General features: G+C 36.7%; 2 protein-coding genes across 6 annotated transcripts; one reads left to right on the plus strand and one right to left on the minus strand.

The window, feature by feature from the left end:
• Nucleotides 1-479: 479 nt before the first annotated feature.
• Nucleotides 480-9,435, plus strand: LOC121649300 (selenocysteine insertion sequence-binding protein 2-like). 3 transcript variants are annotated; one of them, XM_042000013.1, is made up of 18 exons: nucleotides 480-659; nucleotides 1,079-1,221; nucleotides 1,333-1,465; nucleotides 1,543-1,612; nucleotides 1,766-1,974; nucleotides 2,243-2,327; nucleotides 2,434-2,528; nucleotides 2,870-3,007; nucleotides 3,139-3,225; nucleotides 3,315-3,416; nucleotides 3,511-3,643; nucleotides 3,749-3,915; nucleotides 4,024-4,150; nucleotides 4,237-4,402; nucleotides 4,499-4,719; nucleotides 6,678-6,832; nucleotides 6,924-7,110; nucleotides 7,270-9,435. In XM_042000013.1, the coding sequence occupies exons 1-18, from the start codon at nucleotides 651-653 to the stop codon at nucleotides 7,392-7,394; spliced, it is 2,352 nt and encodes a 783-aa protein (XP_041855947.1). In that variant the 5' UTR covers nucleotides 480-650; the 3' UTR covers nucleotides 7,395-9,435. The 3 variants fall into 3 exon arrangements, with proteins under 3 accessions (XP_041855947.1, XP_041855946.1, XP_041855948.1); XM_042000012.1 differs by having other exon boundaries at nucleotides 481-659; nucleotides 3,306-3,416; XM_042000014.1 differs by lacking the exons at nucleotides 2,243-2,327; nucleotides 2,434-2,528 and having other exon boundaries at nucleotides 481-659; nucleotides 3,306-3,416.
• A 2,515-nt stretch (nucleotides 9,436-11,950) lies between these two features.
• Nucleotides 11,951-22,398, minus strand: prlrb (prolactin receptor b). 3 transcript variants are annotated; one of them, XM_042000478.1, is made up of 9 exons: nucleotides 22,236-22,398; nucleotides 20,561-20,649; nucleotides 18,885-19,017; nucleotides 17,249-17,418; nucleotides 13,762-13,928; nucleotides 13,422-13,563; nucleotides 13,241-13,337; nucleotides 13,088-13,157; nucleotides 11,951-13,004 (listed from the first exon to the last, which is right to left on the minus strand). In XM_042000478.1, exons 1-9 carry the CDS (start codon nucleotides 22,238-22,240, stop codon nucleotides 12,261-12,263), a joined length of 1,617 nt encoding a protein of 538 aa, XP_041856412.1. In that variant the 5' UTR covers nucleotides 22,241-22,398; the 3' UTR covers nucleotides 11,951-12,260. The 3 variants fall into 3 exon arrangements, with proteins under 3 accessions (XP_041856412.1, XP_041856413.1, XP_041856411.1); XM_042000479.1 differs by having other exon boundaries at nucleotides 20,561-20,640; nucleotides 22,236-22,397; XM_042000477.1 differs by having other exon boundaries at nucleotides 20,561-20,725; nucleotides 22,236-22,397.
• Nucleotides 22,399-26,001: the final 3,603 nt, after the last annotated feature.

Here is a 26,001-nt window from a genome sequence, read left to right on the forward strand (position 1 = left end):
TGACAGTTTAAAATCAGTAAATGTAAAAATGGCTCCTATATATGTTTTGTTTCTTCTTCTTCTTTATCACTGTAAGAGCATGCAATAATTCAATTCACCAAGCAAATCAGTACAAGAGTGAATACCAACAGGAGATTATTGCACGGGATTTGGGCATATTTTTGCAGGGCACTACCCACATATTTAGCTGTGCTGCTCATTCCACAGAAGCAAGTTTTATCTTGTTCTAAAGGTGACTAATAAGGCTTTCCATTGATGTGCAATACACAAAAATGCAACAAACAGCTGTTGATTTAGTCTGTTATATATGTATATATATATATATAATTTTTTTTTTAGGTGAGACTTTTTAAAAAATCAGATTTCTTATAAATACCAGATTTTTAAGCTTGATTTTGTTATTTTGTCGTTGACACTGTTATGCCAGTAGGTGTCGCTGTAGGCTGCCTTGCTTCGCAGAATGCAGACAGCTGTTTCAATCAACTAGCTGCTTACCAAGCTATGCTATCAAACAGGTTGCTTATTCTGGTTACCCATCGTAGTGTTGGCACAGATAAATGTTGCACTATTGCAATGGGGAGTTTGACAACACATTGAAGCTCAAGTAGACATGCAAAGATGTGATTGCAGCTAGAAAAAAAAAACTGAAGATGGATAAGGTAATGAAGGAAGTCACGTTAAGGCTGTTTTTAGGCTAACTAGCAAGCTAGCTTGCGCTAATGCACGTAGTTAAGCAGAAGCTTAGTAAATTTTAAGCGGCGTATAACTGTAAATAAGATGCCAATAGTTTATGTATGATTTGATCTTATTCCCAAGTTAAGCTGTAAGAGTAATCGATTTTTAAATATTTTTTACAAGCAACTCAAAAGTTACAGTGGTGACACGCTAGCTTGTCACTGTGCTTGGCTGAGAGCTCAGGCTTTATTTTTGTTTGTGAGGAGCATGGGATTAACAAGTAGAGAAGGTCGTATGTGTTGAGTTAAATGCTAGTTTACATGGCTTTGCTCAAGTTTTTATCCATTAAATGATGACTAAAGTGCATATAGAAGTACATTTTGGTAACTATATACTTTCCCAGGAGAGCAAACTGATTTCTACTGTCCCGGCTTTTGACCATAAACATCAGAGGGCACAGAAAAGAGAAGCCACTGATGCTCACACAGCTTTTAATACTCCTCTGGTGTTACCAAATCCTTATCTGTCAGATCAGACTTTGAGAAGGTATGAAGATATTTAGTAATTTTATTTTCCTGTGGTGAAAGTAATCAGTTATTTGACTGTTGACCCAGTTAGTAATCTTAAACTGTTTGCAAATATTTGATAATTTCCAAGGAACCAGTCAGATGTGAGTCTGAAACCAGCAAGAAAAGGAGGAGATGCTTCAAGGAGTCATGGCTTCAGCTGTCTTGTGAGAGAGACCAGTGATGATTTCCTACACAGGTCCATACAAGATCCTCAAACAAAGGTTGGTGCCATTAAATTAAATAAACAGTAAATGTAAGTAATCAAAGAAATAGCTCTGACTTTTAATCATTTTTACAGCCATCAAAAAGCAACAATGACTCTAAGGGTAGAATCATGGGGAAGACATCAATGGATGCACATAAAAAAGGTACTCTTTAACTTAGTCTTGAATGTTCTTCCACTGTCTTAAGCAGTCAATCCTATTATTTTTCTTAATGATAAAAATTTAAATTCAAAATATAGTTTTATAACATCTGCAAAGTCAGCACTTTTGCTATTGTCTGCCATCTATTGCTTTCAGGATTTAGAGGTGCTAGGTCTGCCCCAAACTCTGCAAGGAAGTCAACACCAGTGCAGACAAACTCGGATGAGTTTGAAGTGAAGATGGCTGATTTTCCTGAGTTAGCTGGTGTTTCACTGAACAAAGCGGCTCGTCCTGCACGTCAAAAAGAGGATCCAAATCCTCGAGCTGCAAGTCCCCAAACACCTAATCTGGGGTCTTCCTGGAGGGTGAGCTACATGTCAGATGAAATTTAGACAGTTATAATGCTTTAATGACCTAATTAAAATTATATATATATATATATATATATATAATTGGTAGCCTCCTTACATAATTGCCTAAATCATGTTTTAAGGTTTTATGGGCAATGATGCACTATATCAGCAATGTTAGGAGAGTATAGTTAGACCAATATCACAGTTAAGGCAAAATATGACTTAGGCAATTATGCTTATGTGGCTAAGGGTATCTTTTTTTGTTGTTGTTGTTGATTAGGTTGGCAGGAGAGGATCCCCAACACGACTTGACCCCCCGCAAAATGCCACTAATGCAAAGCCAGACACTTTTGTTTTCCCAGCAGGTAGGTGGACATTTGAGTCTTCGGATGACTACAATGCAAAGACTTTTTCCCCACACTGACAAGTCTTCTTTTTTTCTTTTTTTTTTTTTTTTTTTTTTGAGAAAAGCCCTGCCCGCAGTGACATCTTGGGCCAATATTGCCTCTCAGCCTCCAAAAAAACCTGTTCCCGCAGACGAGACAATCAGCCACGATGCCATGCGGGTATAAATAATATTTCTGTTTTGATTATCAACCAGAAAGCTTTCTTTGTTTATAATTTTATCTTAGGGACTGTACAGTGGTGTGTAGTGGTTTGCATGTTCTCTCTGTGCATGCATGAGGTTACTCCAGGTACTGGAGAAGTTATTGGTCATATTATCAAATACAACATTGAGAATCAAAGAATTTGTCTCATATAAGCTGCAGGCAGTCTTTTTTTTCTTCTTTCTTTTAGCAGGCTATTTGAACCTTAACAAATGTTTTTTTAATGTGGCAATGTAATAATTTTCAAATGATATAGGGGGGTTGTCTAAATGGCATTTTTTCTATTCATAATTGATCAGATAGAGGACATGGCTGCACCGAAGGAAGAGGGAGGCCCTGGAAGGAAAAAAAGGAAGAAAAAGAAGAAGGCTAAAAGTGGCGTTGAAAGTGCAGAAACAGAACATCCACCTATACCCCAAGTGCCTCCAAAATTTGAGGTAATTCATATTTTAAGGTCATAGTTGTATGATCCAGCTTACTGGAAGATGATTTGCTCACTTATTTCTGTTTTTTTTTTTTTGTTTTGTTTTGTTTTGTTTGTTTTGTTTTTTTTTTGGTCATCTTTAAGGATGAAAAGGAGTTCCCTGGCTTGGCTGTTGTTTTCACTGGGACTGATAGGTTAATAACCAGCAGCAATACAAAGCTATGCAGTAAGGTAAATCTCAGCAGTGTGTAATTTCTGTTGTGGATAAAACATAAAAGACACTGAGCTTTTTTGTGAAATGATAATTTTAGATTTTTAAGGAAAACCAAAGAGAAGGAGGACAGCAACAGTCTGCAGACCTGAACAAGGAAAAACCACCTGTAGGAAAAACTCAGCCCACAGAAGCTGCTAAAAAAGGACAGGTTTGTGCTTGTTGCAATTCTTATACAAAACTCTACAAAATAAATCTGGTTTTTCTTGAATGTTCAGTTTTGATCTTGGTCATCCGATTTCTAGAAAGCTGAGAAAGTGTCTGGGAAGAAGAGCAAGGTTCCTGTCCAGCTGGACATCGGAAACATGTTGGCTGCTCTGGAAAAGAAGCAACAATCTCAGAAAGCCAAGCAGGATGCCAAGCCGGTCATTCTTTCAGGTTGCTTTTGTTCAGCTTCTTGGCCTCTTTCCTCACACAGCTTGATGCTCATTTTCACTGAAACAAGCTAATTAAAAATAAAAAAACACCCACTTTTCTCTGTAGTTGGGGGCGGACTACCTGTTGTCCAGAAGCAACCACCAGCTCAGAAGAAGCTGCACTGGCAGCCGGATAAAATTGCACACAATCCCTTAGATTCAACAAGCCCTTTGGTAAAGAAAGGCAAGCAAAGAGAGGTTCCCAAAGCCAAGAAACCTACTCCTCTCAAAAAGGCTAGTGGCTTTACTCGCTCTTGAAAAAAGACACATGCTACTTTTTTTGGAACAAACATTACAGAAGTGCAACCTTTTCTTTACAGCTTTTTTCTGTTGGATCCTCAGGTAATTTTAAAAGAAAGAGAGGAGAGGAAACAGCGACGTTTACAAGAGGAGAGAGGATTGCTGCCAGAAGACGAGTCCAAACTCTCTACTGATGCTACAGAGGAGCAGTATGACACAAATGCCACAGGTCTGAGCAAACATATGAAATAATGGAATTAATTTAAGTATAATTGCAGTCATAGCTAATCATTTATTTGTGCTTTTAAAATTAAGATGAAGTTGGCAGTTCTACAGAGGGAATAGATGATCAGCTGGAGGTAAATGATAAACATCCAGTCATTGGAGAGGGTGACGAAGTGACTGACAAAGATGAGACCATACAGCAACACATCACCCATCCAGCCAATGCACCCAAAATCCACAGCAGGAAATTCAGAGAGTAAGACCACAAATCTGCATGTGATTTGTCCTTAAATGAGAAATTGGAAAACAACCTGTCTCACACAAGTCACCTCTGATTCTGTTTGTATGTCAGCTACTGCAGCCAGATGCTGAGAAAAGACGTGGATGAGTGTGTGACAACTCTGCTAAAGGAGCTGGTTCGTTTCCAGGACCGTCTGTACCAGAAAGACCCCATGAAGGCCCGCATGAAGAGGCGGATCGTGATGGGCCTTCGGGAGGTCCTGAAACACCTTAAACTCAGGAAGGTCAAATGTGTCATCATCTCACCGAACTGTGAACGGATCCAGTCCAAAGGTACTGTAAGACCGAGCCACTGGTTTGCAGTATGAAGAAATAAAACACTCACTTTCATAATTTTATTTTAAGTGTATTAGGGATTTTAAGAGTATTATTTGAGGATTGTTGTCGTTTTATGCTGCTATTCAGAACTAACTGTTGCACAGATCCGTCATCATAAAAATACAGAGTATAATTTCGCTTCTTGATGGATTTGGTGAGTTAGAACCCTTCTTAATGTGGGGTAGAAGTGTCGCAAGTGAAGTAGAACTGAGGCATATTGTCAGCTCCAATTTAATGTACAAATTGTTTTATCAGTTGTTTAGAGCAGGGGTCAAGAAATTGACAGCTGGGTGGCGATCACTGGGAGGTGCAGACATGGTGAATATGCATTGATCTGTTGTTTTTGGCGACGGAGTACGGAAGCGTGGTACGGAAGCGTGGAGCTGTCACCCAAATAAAAAAAAAAAATCGGACCTTATCACGTTATAACGTGATACGTTTCACGTTTTTACAATAAACATATCACGTTAGAACGTGATAAGGTCCGATTTTTTTTTTGCATGTCTGCACCTCCCAGTGAATCAATGGTGGATCACAGCGCAGGAATAGAAGGAGTTAGTCATGAATATTAATGAGAAAGGCGTAATCAGTATAGAGAAATGATCGCCACCCAGCTGTCAATTCGGTTGAGAATGACCAATAGTAACATGGACCCGCCCATGACACAATTTTCACATCGATAGCAAAATCTTGAAACGATAGCAAAGACTTCGGTTTTGAGAGAGAAAAGAAAAAAGCTTTGAGAGAGAGAAAAAATTGGGAGAGTAAAAGTTTTCACTCTGATAGCAAAAAAATATATATTTGAGAGTAAAGAAAGGCTTTTGAGAGAGTTTTTTTTTCTTTTCTAGGAAATTATTTTTTTAAATGTCAAATTATTTTTTAAATGTGCTGTAACAAGATACTTTATCACAAAACTTTTTTTAGTCTCAAATATTATCTTTTGCTATCAGTGTGAAAAATATTTATATCAAATATATTTTTTTCCTTTCAGATAATTTTTCCACTCTCAGATCCCTTTTTTTTTTTGCATTTTATAAAAACACAAAAATAACTCCATAGTCTGTCCTCCTTTTGCAAAAGTTTTGTTTTTCTGTATTTTAAAACCTAAAAATAGAACTAAAAATGTGGTTCTTCAAAAATGACAACAAATTTCCTATAGTAGATGTTTATCAAAATTTATAAATTCTCTTTTTTTTTTTTAAAAGGTCTCATAACATTTGCAGCTCTAAACAAGTTTTATTTAGCCAGGCTGAGAGAAAATGGCTCTTTGGATTGTAAAGGTTGCAGATTCCTGGTTTAGACTACGATGCATGATATGAGAAAATGGCTGTCACAGTTAGCCAGATTCTTTAGGAAAGAATCTGGCTAACTGTGACAACTGTGAAGTTGCTAAATTAACTATTGTTCATGCTAAAAGTTTCTGATCCTCTCCTTTTAAAATAATGTTAAAAAGTAATGTTGGGAAGTGAAGCACAGACTATAAAAACTTTTCATTTTAACTTAAGGGGAAAAAAAACTGGATACTTTCTGTCTCTGAGTGTATGCCCAGTATGTTTTGATTGTCAACTCTGGAGAACGTTTTGAAATGGGTGGATTTTAATGTAAATATTTCAGCTTGGTGTGAAAACATGGCAGAGATGGAGAGAAATCTGATCCATTCATTCATTCATTCATTTTCTGTACCACTTATTCCAGTTTAGGGTTGCGGGGAAGCTGGAGTCCTATCCCAGCAATTAGCAGGGAAGAGGCAGGGTACATCCTGGCCAGGTTGCCAGTCTAGTGAAGGGCCTGAGAAATCTGATCCAGCTAGCTGAACTTAACTTTAAGGCCCTGCATCATAGTTGTGCAGAAATGTACCAACTTAAACTCAGGTTGTTAAGGCTGTATGTTGACAGAAAACATTACCTTTGCAGGTGGTCTGGATGAAGCTCTCAACACAATCATCAACACGTGTCGCGAACAGGGAGTGCCGTTTGTGTTTGCACTTTCCAGGAAAGCGTTGGGACGATGTGTCAACAAGGCTGTGCCTGTCAGCCTGGTGGGCATCTTCAACTATGACGGTGCACAGGTCAGGGTTATGCTCAGCGAACAGACAAGCAGATTATTGTAGATTAATTAGTACAGCATTATTAAAGGAGCTGAACCCTTTGATACTACAGGACCACTATCACAAGATGATCGAGTTGTCGTCTGAGGCCAGGAGAGCCTACGAGGTGATGGTGTCAAGCCTGCAAAGTGATGACCAGATGGGTACAGAGCTGGAAGAAAACACAAAGGAACTGCAGATACACAACCTGACTAAGGAACCTAAGGCTGGTCGCGACACCCCAGAGGAACCAGAGTATAGTAAGTTAATATTGTTTTCCTTGTTAACACTGGTGGGAATACCAGCTCCTTCCATTGGTGAAACAAGACAAAACCCCTTTTTTATGTTGCCAATATTTAGGAATAGAGGGGCTTTTATATGATTTTACCAAAATAATCATGTGCCCTTTTTCTACTCAGTGAAAATCTGGAAGACCGTGTTGGAAAAAGAATGCAACCACGCGCTTCTGAACTTTGAGGAGCAGCTAAACTCCATGCACTTGGACAGTGAATGTACAGAAAACACTGAAGAGGAAACAAGTTGATAGTAGAAAAGCCTTTTGTGCCTAAAACAAAAACAACCACACAGAATTAAATTTATCTAATATTTGCAGTAAAGTTTGAATTCTCTTTTTAAGATGAACCAGTGCGGAACCAGTCACTTGAAGAAATCCCACAATATGAATGGTCAGCCATGTTTTCTGTGATGTGGAAGGGATGCTGCAGCAAACACACATTATTAACCTGTTATAGACAAATGATCTACAATGACTTCAGTTTGCATTTTGAGCCACTATATTGATTTTTTTTTTTTAATATATTAATTATTTTTAGGTTAAAATATTTTTCTGCCATTTGTGCCATTTTTGTAACAGTGAGCAAATAATAGGCCTTTAGGACCTGGGCTGTGAAAGGAGGGCTGCTATGGAACAACATGCAGAAGAATATTAAGGTATGATTTAGAAAGGATGTAGTCATAAGTTATTTTCTTTAGATGTGACATTCTTGCATAAGAAATTCAGAAAGAATCATGGGAATATCAGCACTCAAAGTTCCCACGCTTACTCATCCCACTAACGTTACACCTTCACACTAAAATCCTTCATTTGTTCACAAAAGCTAAGAAAAGTCTGTTTTTAAATCTGTATTTGTGTCCTTAATTCCATAGTAATGTTTCACAGTAATGCTGCATATTCTGTTCTTATATATTTTTAATAGTATTTTATTTTTGATGTTGGTATACAAGAAACCAACATAGTGAAAACATTTTTTACTTCACGAAACAATACACTTATAAAGTTAGAGTTTAGTTCCAAGTTCATGGCTTTTCATCTCTACAGCAAACACGTTGTTTGTGTAACTTTAGGTTTGTCTTTATAGACTTTTATTAATAAATATTTTAATTTTTTTAACTAAGTTCAAAGATTTTCTACATGTTCATACTTAGTTGGTTATAATGTACTGATGGTTATGCAAAGCCAAAGGTCGTCGGATTTCAGAAAACTTCCAAAGCTCAAAATTCACCACCGCAGCTGGAAACATTAAGGACAAACTAGGTTTAATTTGGATTTATGCACTTGTTTCTTTGAATAAGATTTTTTTTTACTGGAAGAACCTTTAAATAATAGGTAACTTTATCATCAGTAATAAAAAAGTGTAACTTTGTTTAGTTATAAAACTGGACAAATTATAGTTAACTAATGTGCTGGATGACAATCAGGTTAGAATAAGCAGTGAATTATAAAATCTGTAAGTTAGACCACACTTTTACTTCATAAATTATGAAAAAAATCAAGTTGTTAATTTGTGGAAGGTGTGATTTGTTTAAAAAAAATCCAAACCTAACAGAAAAAGGATGAAAGTCAGTTCTCTTGTCTTTTAGATGGTAATTAAGCATCAGGGTCATACAGGATGGTTGTAATGGTATCTATTGGAGGATTAATGCATGCATGATCTACATGGTGTTTTCATGGGACACAGCATGACATGCTGCAGGAAGCTACAGAATTAGTTCCATTCAACTCCTGACAGGCACATTTAATGACTACAAAATGGAAACATTGATAATATGCAACTTCTGTGAATAACGTGTGTTGTGGAAACCACATGTTGCAGTCATAAGTTTTATAGGAATGTTTGATGTCTGTGGTACTAAGAGACTGTGAACCAATTTCAAAGTGTGTTAAATATGTAACTGACACTGAGCACATTGAAAGAAGTGTAGATGGTCTGTATTTCTTAGATATATTTTTGATTCAGATCTTTTACAGATTTCTGTTTATGCAACGCAAATGACCAAAAACGGCATATCAGTAAACAGTACCGATTTTTTCTTTTTTTGTTTGTTTTCACTAAATGGATGGGAAACTAAAATTGGGGGTTTTGAGCTGATTTAATTTAAAAAATTAATAAAATTGTATGTTTTAAGTTTAGTGGACCACGTTTCATAGAGGGAGGGGGCTAAATGATCAGTGATTAATGGATCTGCTGAAATGCACAGAAAAAGTTTATATGGTATTTTTGTCATTTTTCATGTTTGTGGGACAGAATGAGTTTTTGGTCCGAATAAAGAATATTTGAAAAACATGTTACCTGTAGCTGTGTTTTAGTACATAGGCTTTAGGACAGGAAAGGGCAACTCTGGTCATCAACGGCTGCAGTCCTGCAGGTTTTAGATGTTTTCCTGCTCCAACACACCTTAGTCAAATTAAATGTCTCTTCTCAACTGCTTGTCAAGTTCTGTCCAACCATGTTGACCCATTTTGGCTCAGTCATCTTTGCAGTATGGTTGTAATTCAGCCACATTGGAGTTTTTTTTTTGAGCATGAGTTGCCTTTTTAGGGTCGTGTCATAGCACCTCAATAGGATTCAGGGTGTGTTTTGGATCACTGTCCTGCTGTGGAACCCAAGTTTGTTTTAGCTCGAGGTCAAGAACAGACGGCCGGACATTCTCCTTCAGCACTGTTTGGTAGACAGTAGAATTCATGGTTCCATTTATCACAGCAAGACTTCCAGGTCCTGAACACAGACGGCCCCAGACCATCACACTACTCATGGACCTTTCCTGGATCAGCTCCCAAGGTCGCCCCACTATCATCTGGGGCAGAGACTGGAGAAAAGAACTGGGAGAAAGTTCACAGGCTCACTTACGTATACTTACTACGCGCATATGCACGCACACTCACGTACACCACTACAGACACACCTCCCCATGACTGCAATGACAAAGTTTCTTTCTTTCATTCATTCATTCATTCACTCTACTACCACCATATTTTACTGTTGGTATGATGTTCTTGTTCTGGAATGCAGCATTACTTTTACATCAGATGTTATGGGACACACACCCTCCAAAAAAATTCAACTTTTGTCTTGTCAGTCCACAGAATATTTTCCCAAAAGTCTTGGGGATCATCAAGATGTTTTCTGGCTAAATTGAGATGAGCCTTAATGTTGTTTTTGCTCAGTAGTGGTTTATGTCTTATAACTCTGCCATGCAAACCGTTTTTGTCGTCGTCTTTTCCTTATGGTGGCGTCATGAATGCTGACTTTAAATGGGGCAAGTGAGGCCTGCAGTTCTTTGGATGTTGTGGGGTCTTTTGTGACCCCCTTGGATGAGTTGTCGCTGTACTCAGGGTACTTTGTCAGGTAGGTTCTTTTTTCATTTATTTCTTGATCGAGCACAGGTGTGGCAGTAATCAGGCCTGGGTGTGGCTAGAAAAATTGAACACAGGTGTGATAAACATCAGTTAACTTATGTTTTAACAGGGAGGGCAATTACTTTTTCACATAGGGCCATGTAGGTTGGTTTAGATTTATTTTCTCCTCTAATAAAAACCTTAAATTAAAACCTGCATTTTGTGTTTACTTGTATTGTCTTTGACTAATATTTAAATTTGTTTGATCTGAAAGATTTAAGTGTGACAAACATAGACAAAAAAAAAAATGAGCCACTATAAATTCAGCAATAAACAAATTTAGAAATAAAGAATAATTCTTGAGTATCAAAGGGAGCCTTATATCCATAAAGTTTTTTTTTGTTTTTTTTTTTGAACGTTTCCATTTTAATACAAAATGAACTTTAACATATTTGATACATACAGTTTCTGGGACAACTTGCATCACTTTATGATAAAAGCTTTGCTCAAAATCCTGTTAACAGAATCTAATATTAGCCTTCTCCATAATAAACACCAGGAAGCAGAAAACTATGATAATTTTGGCATATCACAGTAATAAATGATAAATATTTATTAAATATTTTTCCTTTTTAAATTTGATGGCTGTAATGCATCAAAATGTGTTGGGACAAGGATGTTTAACACAGTTTCATCACCTCATTTAAGAACACTGACATATTGCTGTACTTCTAAAAATAATTTTCCAGTTCATCTTAGACATAAGATTTCATGTGTTTATTAGTTTGGGAATATCTATATAAGGACAGCAAGTTATTTTCAAAGCAAGATGCATGGATGACAAAACCTACTGGGTGCAAGATGTTCATGCCATGTAAGCTCACTATTCACATTCAGTCACAGATGTTGGCTTTTCAACTCGGTTTTGACCATTTTATATTTTATAAAATAAAGACAAAGCATGATATTTTAACTAATTAAACTTTTTTGGGGGGCGGGGTTAAATTACCATTCTTTGAAATCAGTAACATTTTTAAACATGTGGTATCCCATAAAATAAAAAATTCAATTAATTAAACATACAAATGTTTGTGTCTGCAGTCTGTGATTTGAATCAAGTTAAAGCATTATCATGTGTGGCTGTGCTCCAACAAAACTTTAGAGCTGATTAAAAACAGCTCCGTGAGGCTCTACAAAGGTTTCATGATTTGATCTAAATGCCGTAACAGCTGATCTGTTGTTGGTGTACCAAACATCAGGTTCAATATCTGAATAAAGCTGAAGAAGCACACTTACATTCATCAATTAGGACTTAATAGCTATAGCGAGAGTGGTAGGAATGTTATTAGTTTATCACACTTACATACTTTTTACCTGATGATGGCCCTGCCATTGCCATTAATTCATTAGGTATCTTGAATTTCTTCATCAAAAGTTATTTGTTTTTTTTCTTTTTTTAAACAAAACAAAACAACTTTATGCACACAGAGTATTACACTTGGAAACTGTAAAATTCTGGACAGGCTTTTGTTCAACAACCATTAAGCAGATATCAAGCTTTTCCACTTCCACCATTTAAGTGAAAGGGGAACTCAACAGACTACTGTAGTTAAATAAGTTATCCCACTCTGGAGCAGAAGTGGGACATCCCTGCATCCACAGATGACAAAATCAAATGGAACATCAATCCATTCAGTGTCAAAAAAACCCCAAAACAAAACAAAAATTAATATGACAGTGGTGTCCTTTAACACAAATCACTTCACGGAAAACTTAGGAATAGTCTACATATCCATTACCAATCATTTCTGTGCACATTTTGCTGCATTCAGTCACATGAGGTTTGTTTGGTTTCTGAGGGGTCCAGTCCGTGTTGTGGATTTCCTTTTTACATAAAGAGTTATTGTGTTTTTGCAGTAAAACCATGTTGTCACCGTTCAGCTCTTTAACTATGCTGTAGTTCTCTGGCATGCTCTCTTCCTGACTCTGAATATCAGCGCTGAGAGGGACGTCTACTTTCTCCAGGATGAGGATATTCTCGCTGTTCACCTCTGACACTCTGCTGTAGTCCATCTGTGTCCCCTCCTGCATGTTATCATGTCTGTGAATATCCACATAGTCAGTGTTCGCAGGGGGTTGGATAGTGTCCCCTAAAGTTGCTTTATGCTCATCTGCTGCCTCTCCATTTAAACACGGCCGTTTCTCAGCAGTCGGCCGTGTTGGCTTAACTTCCGACAAGTTGTCCATGTGATCCATTTTATTCTCTCTGTCCTCTACCTTTTCACAGTCACTCTGGCTTAGAGTTGACTGCTTACATTGAATTTCTGAGTCTAAGTGGAAACCAGCAGGAATATTTAAGCTTTTTATCCCCTTTTCACATACATAGGGATCTTGTAAAAGCCATTCATTACTATCAGACACGACGAGATACTCCTCAACCTGGTCCATCCATGCCGTTGTGGGAGGAAAGTTTTGGTTGCCAGACAGGGCATTTGTGACATCTTCAGATTGCCCACTCTGGAATGATTAAATCAGTATATTCGTAAAACAACAAATGAAAGTTTTTGAATGTTCTAGAACAAACAAAGATGTAATGTTACCTTGAGAAGTTGAACATCAACTCCTCTGATCTTTGGACCAGGAACAGGAGGCAGAAGCCATTGCCTCATACTGAGTAACAATAAAAAGAATTACAAGTCAGATAACCTCCCATAGCTATATAAACTGTACTGTACATTGCAGCAGATACTTACGATTTCCTTTTTATGACCAAGATGCACATTGTTGCAAACAGTGGAATTAAAGAGAAGGTAGAGACCAGTATCCAAAAGTGGTTCACGTTCTGAAAATCTAGATGAAAAAAAAAACATTTTCATTTTAAGTTGCCAGCTTCTATTAAAGCCCAAGATGAAGCAATGAGCATCTGAGACTTACAGCTTGGTATTTTCACAAACGTGGTGTTGCTCCACTCGCTCCAGGGGCTGTGGTCTATTGTACAATGCACTTGAACAATATACACAGCACCAGGTTCGACGTTATACAGGCTGAAATAAGTTTCTGTCCCCGACTTGTGAAACTAGGTAAATGAATTAGAAGAGAAAAATAACCACGTACCCTTTTCAAGATAATTTAAAAACAAATTATTTAACTATGACCTGGAAAAAATAAATAAAACCAAAGCCATAAATACAATTAACGCCACTGTGAGAAACTGTATTGATGTGCAATATGAATCATCATTTAATTGGTGATTTAAAGTCAATTTTTTCCACACCTCCCATTCTTTGTCGTTTTCTTGTTTGACTCTCAGTTCATATTTAATGGTGACCCATCCAGATTTGAGGTCTATATTGGAGGGATGTTGCCACCTGATATTGAGATATGGATTATGGTTGCTCTCCTTCACCTGCAGCGTGACATTTTCAGGAGCATTGGGCTTCACTGTCAAGCAAAAAAACAAAGCAAGAATCAAATCAAACTTCATTTATAAACCACTTTTCATGCATAAGAGCAGCACAAAGTGCTTTACATGATAAAACTGTTTAAATAAGAAAAACGCAAGCACACCCAAAGTTTATCACAAAACAAATCAAAGCACACACATGCTAAATGGACATTGAGACCCACCCCCCACCCCTTGACCTTACTCTAAAATAAACTGTCTCTAACTAACTAAAAAAAACACAACAAAAAAAAAAACAAAAAAAAAAAAAACAGTATAACCCATGGCCACAAAGGTTGTCACCATGGGAATGACCCAGAACAGGGTAGACTGAGCCCACACCAAAACCATCAGGCAGCGCTGCAGGGCCCTGACTACCCCAACACGTACAATCCCCATGGCAACGACCACGTGGCCAGAGCAGGCAAACCTCCCAATGCAGAGAAACCCTGTGAGGAATTAACTAGAGTGGGAAAATAAATAAATAAATAAAAAACAAAGCTAAAATCAATAAAAATTTGTCATTACAAGTAAGTAAACACAATACAAAGTTTAATAATAATGTAAAAGGTAAAGATAAATTAATTTAAAAGTGAATAAATTAAATAAAAATTAGTTATAAGCTAACTGACGTGACATATTTGTCACATACAGTTTCTAAGACCTTTTGCTTCAATATATGGTATAAACGTTGCTTAAAATCCTGTTGAACACAATCTGATACTTGTCTTCTGTCCCCTAATAGATACCCAGAAACAGAAAACCACATTGTAATATTTTTAAACTATCACATGGTAATAAATGGAAGAACTGTGGAAAGTGTGTTTCTTTTCAATTCAGCACACTGTAACATTTACTTATTTGGTACACTGCACTACCAACAGAGCATAGATACTTGTAAATACATTTTATCTTTCTTTTATCTTGTATAGCTTATAAGCACCATATATCTTATATATATATATATATATATATATATATATATATATATATATATATATATATATATATATATATATATAAAATAAAATTTATCTTCTTTTTTGTGGTACTACAAAGTGTTCCAATTTCACTGTACATGTAAAATGACAATACAGACTTTCATTCATTCATTCATTAATTCATTCATTTGTTCATTCATTCATTTGTTCATTCATTTTCCAATCATATGAGTGCCCTCTGTTGGTCATCAATAAGAATACAGGTGTAATACAGGCTTAACTTTTCAGTTCCAGAAGCATCCATTTTTTATGTCTATGTGGTCTACCTTCTAAAAGTAGGGTAAGGGAGGAGTTTCTGAAAAGGGTGTAAAATTCACTGTGAATTCAAATGTCTGTTTTACCCTTAAAAGATAAGATTTTCTTTCTCATCTTTTGGGACCTTCTTCATGTTGCCTTTTTTTTTAAATGTCTAACAGAAATAGGACAGAGCTGAAATCTCTCAGATGGCAGTCAAACAAACTTTCATGGGCAGCAGCTCCAGAACAAGTTAGCAGACACATTAGTCTTCAAGGAGTTAACCACAAGGCACACAGCCCCTCCCATGAACTAAAACACATGTAGAAGTGAAGGATTTGCAGCCGTTAGTGTCATGCATGGAAACCCGCATGTTTCAGAAACATGCAGGCTTGTAAACTGGTCTTCATATAGTAGAAGAATGTGTCCTCACAGGCAAGTGACAGATATTTTATTTAGCTAATTAATATCTTAAATGTTTAGTCTATTAAGTTTATATCCCTGGGGGATATAAGTTAGGATTTTCATTGCATACACATAACAAATGTCACATATGTTTCCACCTGCATATCCAAACAAAGATATGAAATTTGATCTGCAACTGTGGACAAGTTTTGCACCTAGCTCAAACCAGTTCCACCTCATTCTGTTCAGGTTTTCATTTGTGCCTCGTGCCAGTCACTCAGTACTTTTCCATTCTTCACTGGGCTCAAGACTTCAGGGCAACCAATAAAACCAAGCCAATCATTAGCTCAATCTAGATAAATAATTCTCTGTGCTGTCGATTTCCACTATGAAGAAAGGACACACGGAGAAAAGGTCAGTAGTTTAAACTGCTCTAACACAGTTTTTAGAGTTGTTTAAAGTCACAGTTAACAAAAGCCAGAAAATCCTAATTAAATACATTTTGGCCCAGTGTTGTAAAATAGCATTGAGCTGCAGTCAAAGACAGGTCAGTACTTTTATAATCATTTTATAGTATGAAGAAAAGTAAAACAACAAAGTAACAAAAGCAATATTTTATTAATTATAACTCAAATTACCTTAAAATAATCAGATATTTAAAAAAAATAGAAGCTTGCTTCCTGGCATTGGCCCGGGAGTTACAGTCATAACTTTTCTGGTCTTTTTAAAAATATATCTATTTATATAAGACTTTGGAAAAGTTCAGAGCCATCTTTCTTATCTTCATCTTTTACTTCCAAACATTTAACATGATCTTGAACATTAGTTCTTCAGGCTTTCTGAAGGTCTTTCAGATGTTATTCCTTTTAAATTGCTGCTTTTTCACACATGCTCAATCCAGTCCTTATGGCCAGTTTCAGAACAATGCATCTTTTGGTTTGTTAAGCCACTAAACTTTTATCTGTCAATATTTCAACAATAAAACAAGTTAAAGAACCTGAATCAAGGGATGTCGCAGTGCCACAACTTAGCAAAGAGCCAGTTAAAATAGTGTATATAGTTATTATGTTACAGCATGCCGGAAATGGGGAAATTTGTTCCCATTTCTCCAACAATAGACACATGATGTATAAGACAGTATGGCAGACATAAAACACTATTTTTTGCAAGAAACCATTCTTAAGGAAGGGAAACAGATCAAATGATACAAGAACCAAACCGATCAGTGGTAACTGATCTTATGGAGTGATGAATCCTGCCCAGACCCTGGACTTCAACATTATTGAAGCTGTGTGGAAACATCTTAACAGAGAGCAGAACAAAAGGCAGCCAACACCCAAAGAAGAACTTTGAAATGCCCTTTGAGGAGCCTAGAAAACTATTCAGAAGACTACTTATATAAATGTTTAAAAAGTTGGTTCAAGACGGCTCAGGCTGTGTTCAAGGATAAAGGTGGTCATACCCAATAGTGACTGTGAAGAGCATTAGAATTGTGCAAACTTGGTTTTTACCTTAAATCCTGTTTTGTTCGAGACTTTTACACAACTTGCCCCCCCCCCCCCCCCCCCCCCCCCCCGAATTTCTGGTATCTATATTATAATGTGGCTGTTTTTTGCTTTTTCTTCATTTCATAAAGTTTTATTCATTTGTCTTTCTTTCTTTGGACAGTAGCAACTTACAAACTTTCATCACATCGATCTTCAAGGGATCTGAGGAGGCATTTCCGAGGACATTGTAGGCCACCACTGTCAGATAATATTCTTCCCAGATGGAGGTGAAGTTCTTGTCAAAGAAGCAGGAGTTACTTCCTGCTGAGCGATAGTCCGGACACTCATGAATCCCTTTTGATCTGTAAACAGCCAAGACAAAACTTATACTGATAAGGAGATGGGTGCAAACTGCTCAGTGCATTTAGCTAACAGACACACATGAAAAAGTTGGCATTTTAAAGCAAAATTGGTCAGAGAGCAGTAAATACAGTGCAGCAGTCTGTAAACATGTATAAGCCTTTCAAATGGCAATTGCACATGAGCTACACGTTATGAAATCATCTCTACCCACTATAACAGACTCTCAATTTTCTCTCCTCTCTACTAAAAGTAGGGTTTTTAACCTTGCTAACATGTCCATAAGAGGTTTTTAATGACATATCCTGTGTAAAATCAGCCACCAATCCGGATTTCTGCTTTTAATCTACAGAGCACCAAATTTAGTCTCATGAAAAATGAAGTCTTGATGAAAAATTAATCAGCAAGACAACTTGCTGTGTGGGGTATTTTGCAATATCTGTCAGGAGTCCATGAAATGAGAATCTAGCTCAGAGTTAAACAGGACAGGAGATAACCAGATTCGGGGGGAAAATGGCAGAAAGTGTCACCTGCTGGCAAGCAATGATGATGAAAAACAGACAAGTCAGACATGACAAAAACTTAATTTCTTAGAAATACGTGAATTTTTGGGGTATTAATCATTGCTGGAATGGGACTTTAAGAATTACATTTAGCCATTGAAAAACATTTAAATACTAAACCAAAAGGTAGTGTAACAGACAACTACTATAATATATTATGATGCAAATGATGCTTTGCATCCTAGTTTAGCTGAAGCTTGATAAACTTTCTAAATAGCTGGGTTTTGGGCTTAAACTTGATTAAATAAGACAAGGGCATCATAGTTGTTATTTTTTCACCTTCCAGGGATCGTCTGTCAATTTTTAGACTTTTACAAGTCTTAAACAGCTAGTACTGATACTTTGCCCTCCAGCCAGGGTAGGTGCAGTTGACACATATGTTTGAAGTGTGCAGGTGTAGCAGCAGCCCTAAGCACATAGATCTGAACAAAGGACCTGGTAGTTTTCCACTTGCTTGTCTGGAGCAACAAAAACCAAGTTTTACACTCATTAGCTCTCTTTGTGGGTGATAAACTTATCTAAAACTCAATGGGCCATCTGGTGGCCTCTTGGCTAAGACAAACACAGTATTTCTAGTCCAGCTGACTCCAAATTTGTTGTATTATTCCTATTTCTCCCGCCTCTATATCAGGGCTACTCAGTTTGATCCTATGAGGGTCACAGTACTGTAGGTTGCCAATATCTCCCTACTCCAGCACACCTTACTCAAATTAATAATTCATTGTGCAGAACTTCATAAGCCGTTGGATCTATTTAATTTAAATCAGGTGTGTTGGAGCAGGTAGACATTGAAAACCAGCCCTACTGTCTCTATGTCTACTGTGATCTGATGAATTGAGAAAAACTACCCTAAAGATATTGAAAATAAAATTTAATAAAAACTAAAACAGAGAAAATAGACTGACTGGTCTCTCTCGTAGAAGAGGCGGTGCACGGTTGGGAGCCCTCCATCAGAGCCTGGTGTCCACCAGCAGGTAAATGTCTCCTTCTCAGGGGACCTGCAGCCAATCAAAACTGGTTTTCCCGGTGGAGACGTACCTGGCAACAAAAGACAATCATCAGCCTCAAATTCCCAATGTAGCACCCATATAATGAAATATTTAATGCAGTAGGACAGCGGATTAAAGGACACATTGAAAGGCTGGTTTATTTCCACATTATGCGTTTCAGATATCCCTGTGCCCATCTGAGGGTTGAATGACTTTGAGCTAACAGCAATGAGAACTCAACCTTCTTTTAGCTGCACTGTTTGCTATAAACAGTTTTTCAGTAATGATGGATAAGAGGTGTGAAAACTTTCTTTGAACACAGCAGACTAGGGTACATCTCAATGCTTTTAACTTCCCTCCCAATATGCTTCAGCCCAAGTCTCAGAGTAATCTGTGAAGCAGTTATGTAATAAGGATAGGCGTGCTCTGCATTCCTCCTGTTCCATGTGAGCGGTTGGTGTTTTGGACAGACCCCATTTTCACACACTCTTAGTTAAAGCTAAGCCTCTACACTTGCATCATGTGATACATTTAACTTTCATTGGTTCTATGGACTTTGGCCTCTCCTGCAGTTTGGTTTATATTGCTACTGACATATCCAGTAGTGGTACTATTTGAACTACATGTTGCTTTTCAAGTCCAAGAATACTTCATTTCAACACTGCACTAGCCTAAAATCGTTGTACATCAGTAACTGCATAACATTACAATCAACTTTGCTGCAGTCACAGTATTAAAAGCTGTGAAAGCATACGGAGCTGAAGTCAGAAAATCAGCTGAATTCCCATCAACGGCCAAAAGAAAACTACTGAACCAGATCCTCTACTTATCTTTGGCAATGTAACTGTACTGAGAGCCACAGTTGAGGGTACATTCTTTCTTGCTTGACCACATCCTGCAGCAGACTACTCTAATATAAGTATAAAACTGTAATGATCCAGTTCCATTTTTCTCCACAGAGCAGAAAAACTACTAAAATCAGGGCAGGATAATGTTAAAGAAGGCCTAAAAAAATATAGCTATGAATGGAAAACACCAACCACGTCATGTGTGCATTGGTATATAGGACCCTCCCTTCAATCTCGCCTTATAAAACCTTTAAGTAACATTCATAAAGCTTGAAGCTCCGTTCAAACTGAAACATTTTCTTTCATACAGTAAACCATTGGCTCACATCCAATCTCACTTAGATGTCTGTAGCTAGAGATTTTGTCTCCATCATTTCCATATTTCACACCAAGCAAAAACAGATGTTTGCTTCTTGGTGACTTTAAGGGAATAGCTGAATATTATCTTTGGATTTTATTCCATTAAACATACTTAAAGATTATTTGTAAATTTGTAAAAGCAAATGCACCCTTCCCTGTCTTTTTTAAAGCATTGTTTTAGCATTTCTGCTTTTCTCTCAGACATCAAGACACATCCAACAGTATTTTTTAAGGACCTTTTAACTTTTCAATTATACATATGTGTGAATAAAAATAATTACTTAAACCGAACAAATAAATTAAAAAATTACCAAAAACGAGTTGATTGAATCTTTAAAAACATATTATTAGCCAGAAATTGGTTATTTGTTGGTTTAAACTTACTTTTGGACTTTACAGCTTCAGACAGCAGCAAGAGCATCACCAGTCTGAGACCTCCCTTCATCCCACCGCCAGCCATCACACTCATAAGACCACAAAGTGACATCCCCAGCATGTGTTTAATGAACTTGTATAAACTTGTGACTCATCTGCATATCTTGTTTTAACCTAAAACAAGGAGATATGAGGGAAAAAACAGCAAACAAAACCAGAAATTGTTTGTGTGTGTTTTCACTGACATATTCAGGCCACCTGAAACACAGTATTCAAATTAATAAAATGCCAAAAATTAACTTGTGACCTGACAAGTTGCAAAAGTTGCAACGGTTGTAAGTAAACAAACACATTAAAGGTGTGGTTTCTCTCATTAAAAAAAATGGATTTACTTAATCTAACCACACAATCACTGTGAAATAAGCCTTTAGTGTTGTGCTGAATTCGATCATACATGCTCATTGTTGGGAATCAATATCTCACTACATGATTATTTATTTTACAAATGCATTTTAAACTATTTTTATGTACTTCCTGATTCCTGGGAGCTTATTTTCATCAGAACCTACAAACTCAGATCAGGAGACAAACAGATAACGATGTATGTACCCACAGTCATGTTAGAAATTCATGTCAAAGTGACAACCCCACAGTGCCTCGGGTTTCTACACTGCCAGAAAATTTACTAACCCTGAAAATTCACTTATACTCTAAAGTAAATTTTTGTGGGGGACAAGTTTGAAATACTTGTTTCAGTTAGTCACCTTCCTCAACCAACAACATGCAATTTAGGCATAACCTCAGTATTTCTGCTCCCTTTGCTGTGCATTAAACACGGTGACAACAAACTCAATTTCATGCTACAACACTTGCTCTGACAAGTTTTAACAGGATTGCTGGCTAGAGATAGACAAGACCTGGATGAGGCTTATTTCCTTACTTCTGAATCTGCAAGAAGAGCAGTACTGCATGTAAAAAATAATCAAAGCTTATGCTGAAAATGTATTAAACTGCCTGTAGAAGAAAACAAGCTAATGTTATGGCATATCATCATTTACTACATAAAGTATGAAAAAGAGGGCCGAAGCTGAATGAACTTTTAAAAAAATAACATTGAGAATTAAACTGAGGTCTCTTATTCATGATTTGTACAAAAATAGAAAAATATATCAGGATTATTGTCACCAAAACAACAGCGTTGCCATGTTATTATATTTAATAAATCACTGCAAAACATCTTGGGATTGAACATGCAGTAGGCCTTCCATAAACCAACAGTAAATTTGTGTATTAAAATTATTAAAAGGTAAATAAACTCCATTACACCAACCTCTTCTTTTTCAGGTCTTTCAAAAAAGATTTTGTTGCGTGTAAAGGTAAATATAGTAAAAAAAAAGATAATTGTAAATTAAACTTTTTCATCATGTGGCAGCACAGGATTATTAATATATGGCTAAACATCCTGGTATTATAAATTACTCAAGGATAGTATCCCTACCTTGTTGCTGGGTATTACATTACACTGCACAACTAAATAAAGTGTATACTTGTGTACTTGCAGTCACACACAACACTCCATCAGGAAAAAAAAAACTTTAAAATGATGGATTATATAATTGCTTTGCAAGGCATATCTGTTGCATGAAAACATAAAATCTGCTGATCACAAATAAAGAGTACTCACCACATCAGGAGTCAATCAGCTTTCTGAGTGATCTTCATTTAACTGATGTTTAGACACACAGGTAAGAACAAAAAAGAGAGAAAAAAAGAGCCCTCCACAGTCATTACATTGCAAAAGACGACCTCCTCACACCTGGCAACCGTTCCGCCTGACGACTCAGGTATGATCGGTTATAAGGAGGAAGAGAGGTGTCCACAGAGCCACTGAAGGGAGGGGCCTGTTGCCGTCACGACTTGCTCACCTGAGAGCAGCCAGAGATTGTAGACGAAGCAAGACGCCCCACTTCACCTTGATTTCTTCTTCCACTTGTCCAAGTTAGCTTCAGAATTTTGCCGATCAGTAGTCACAGAAATGAACTTGCCATTTCATATTTAGTCCTATTTAACAAAGGTGGCAAATTCAGAGACGATTGACGGATAAAATGAACGTCGCACGTACGTCATGGGCGTTGAATTAATCATAAATCATGTTAAATTGACGATAATGTAAGGACGTGCGGTTTCTTTCTTTTTTTTCAAAACGATGGAAAAATTTCCGCTGGAATGTAGTCAGACAGGTAACCACAAACTCTAAACAAGTGATCGATCACATCATGACACGAACTTCTGCATTTAAACATGTTGAGAATTTAACTTTCTCAACTGCCAATCGTTTTTTTTTTTTTTTTTTTTTTTCTCTTTTTTACAAGAATTTTGAATGCTACCCCCAAATACACTTAATGGCTACATTATTAGGTAAATGTAAAGGTTTTTAATTGATTCTTAAAACAAAGGATAATCCGTCAATCTCATGGCAGAAACATAATGAGTTTACATGGTCGATGACTTGCTTACGTTCAAAGAGCGCATCAAAATGGGGACGAAAGGGGACTTCAGTGACTTCGAGCTGATCTGTATTTCAGAAACTTTTAGGATTTTCACACACAAACATTCCTGGGATTTACAGAAGGATCCAAAAACAAGAAAATATCCAGTGAGCGACAGTTGTGTTGATAAAGTTGCCGTTTTTAACTCAGAGGTTAGAGAATGGGTAGACTGGTTGGAAGTGATAAAAGGGCAACAGTAACTCAAAGCTCAAACCGTCTCCAACTGGTTTCTTGAACATGACAATAAGCTCACTGAACTCCAATGGCCTCCACAGTCTCCAAATCTCAATCCAATACAGCATCTTTATGATGTGATGGTGTAAGACCGACAAATAGGTACATTCTTATTTAGCTATCAAGTGACATTGGTATAATTACAAGAAATCATTATAATTCTGTTATATTACCAGTCAGAGGAAAAATGAGTGACCAGCTGTTCATAAGTTACTCTAAGTGCACTAATGTTTAACAGCAACACAGCACTGCCTGCGTGGCAGTGAAACAACAATAGTGCACTTTCTGTAGAAAGGTGACTCATTGTGTGAGCAGCCTTCACAAGTATATTAACATCAAAGTAAAAAGTGTTGTTTTTGTCATGTTAAATATTAAAGTTCTGTTCAGAACTTAAAGATAGCATCACCAAGGTCAAAACAGACATCGTGTTTTGACATATATTGATTTTGTGTTACTCCTTGGTCGAATTTTTTTTCTTTTTTTTAAATGAGATTTTCTATAATAAAAACAACAATAGAAACTCAAGCAACAAAAATCATTAATCGTTTTATTACTTAAAAAAATATGGGGAGATAACTATTTTTCTTCAAATACATTTTTTTCAGCTGCTCTGTGCTAACGGGGTTATGTTGCATTACATTTATATTTAAATGCAGCAAATATGTTATTCAGGATTTAAGTCAGGTGATATTCTTGGCCAGGTCAAAGTTTGTGTGGGTATGGAATACTTAAATCTCTGGAAATACAGAGTCTTATGTTATCAGTATTTTGGCACTCGGGATGCCATGTTTAAATTCTATTTTATTGTTATTTTGCAAGTTAATAACATCATACAGAAAACAAATATTTCAACTTATTGCTGCTAAAAATGCTGCTTAAGATTTCCTAAGATCAGTGTTCATCTGCGATAAGTTATTTTGGAGCAGAAAGAGCCGAAGCAGCAGGCCTCTGTATCATATTTCATTTTTGCTGCACATACTCTGTGAGCAATAAAAAAGAAAGTGAACAGTAAGCTAGGCTGAAAAGGTCTCTGTGAATATGAGCCTCAGGCATCCAACACTGAGGAGCTTTTTGATCTTTCTTTATTGCTTTTTGATGACTATAATATTTCTGTGCTAATTAGATTAATTTAGATAGATTTCTTCAATAATCTCAGTAGGCAGTTAAAGTCCAGTAGAAGCACACGGGCAAATAAAGTAACAGGATAAGTAAAAAAAAGCCATGATACAAAACAAATGTGAACATTGGCAAGCCAAAGTCATGTAGAGAAGATATATCATATGTGATACATAAAGTTGCAGAGACTTTTTGCATCACTTCATTGTAAAAACTTGTCTGAAAACCTTGTTGTACACAATCTGATACTTGTCTTCTGCTCCCTGGTGGATACAGTGATAATACAATAATGCACTTAAATAATTTTGACATATCACACTGTAATAAACAGTAAATAGAGTATTTTATTTATTTAATTTTACATTTTGTTAAAGACTTCAGATTAAAAGGAATCTCACGTTTCTCCCCATTTTTTCTTGGGTCGGGCTTTAGAGGGTTAATAGAAAGCTGTCTCTGTAACAGCATGTGGGTCATGATCAGGATTATTTTCATATAAACACAAAGCACTAGGAGACCCAGAGAGTTCTGCTGTTTTTAAATGTACCATTTTGGTTTTAACTGAACATTTTCTGATAACCACGCTGTTAATGAAGACTGTAATCTACCAAGGAAACACTGTGGTGCAAAAACTAATACAACACATCTCAAGCCACGCTGTCGTCAGTGACATGTTCATGTTATGTTAAGGATGAACGTGCATTTTTACTCATCACTACTGACGTCATCCAATAAGAACTCAATAAAACAACAGATGTTGGTTTATATGCAGCTAGAGATGGTCAAAGCAAAGTTGACAGAATGATTTTAGGAGTTTGTTTTAGTCTTCATGTCAGCAATTAAAAATAAATAAATTACAACACCAGCATGGTCTCTTAGCTTAAACTTTAGCAACCAATAGAATATAGTTTTATGTAAACAGGCATAAAACATAAAACAGCTAGAATATAGAAAATTGCAGCGCCTACTTCTAAATGTATAAAATAATAATAATTTACAAATATATATATGTGTGAATAATGAGATAAGTTGCAGCCCTATTTAAAGCACGGGTAAATTTGGTCCTTGAGGGCTGCACTCCTGCAGGCTTTAGATGTTTCCCTGCTTCAACACGCCTGATTCAAATGAAATTATTCTCTTCAGTTTGTTGTCAAATTCTGGCCAAGTATGTTGACCCATTAATCTGATTCAGGTATGCTGCAGAAACATCCAAAACATGCAGGACTTTACCCATCCCTGCTTTAGAGGCTGAGATGAACTAACTGCAGAGATCTAAGAAATAAAAAACATAAATTACATTTTTCTTTTATTCAACTGGAAATGTGTTGGAAGTAAAGACAACAATTCATCTTTTTGCTGATGAAATGAGTTGAGAAAATACTTTATTAATCCCAGAGGGAAATGACAAAACAGATGTATCCTGTAATAACCGCACAACGCTTCTAACCCAACAGGTTTTTATTTGGCAGTCTGAATTGATTAACTTTTTAAAAAACAATTCTCAGACTAGAAAATTCTACTTCTGCAAACTGCTGAATCTGTGCCAATAGCTGG

This window comes from Melanotaenia boesemani, chromosome 11 (genome assembly GCF_017639745.1).
Source record: "Melanotaenia boesemani isolate fMelBoe1 chromosome 11, fMelBoe1.pri, whole genome shotgun sequence".
Taxonomy (NCBI): Eukaryota; Metazoa; Chordata; class Actinopteri; order Atheriniformes; family Melanotaeniidae; genus Melanotaenia; species Melanotaenia boesemani.

Excerpts from the sequence above, each read along its gene's own strand:
- LOC121649300 (XM_042000012.1), top strand. Across the intron at positions 1,975-2,242 it reads ATCTGGGGTCTTCCTGGAGG|GTTGGCAGGAGAGGATCCCC; the intron begins GTGAGCTACATG and ends GTTGTTGATTAG. Across the intron at positions 3,417-3,510 it reads AAGCTGCTAAAAAAGGACAG|AAAGCTGAGAAAGTGTCTGG; the intron begins GTTTGTGCTTGT and ends TCCGATTTCTAG.
- prlrb (XM_042000477.1), bottom strand. The coding sequence starts at position 20,672 with ATGCTGGGGATGTCACTTTGTGGTCTTATGAGTGTGATGGCTGGCGGT. Across the intron at positions 17,419-18,884 it reads CTCTTCTACGAGAGAGACCA|ATCAAAAGGGATTCATGAGT; the intron begins GTCAGTCTATTT and ends GGCTGTTTACAG. Across the intron at positions 13,158-13,240 it reads TTGGTCATAAAAAGGAAATC|TATGAGGCAATGGCTTCTGC; the intron begins GTAAGTATCTGC and ends ATTGTTACTCAG.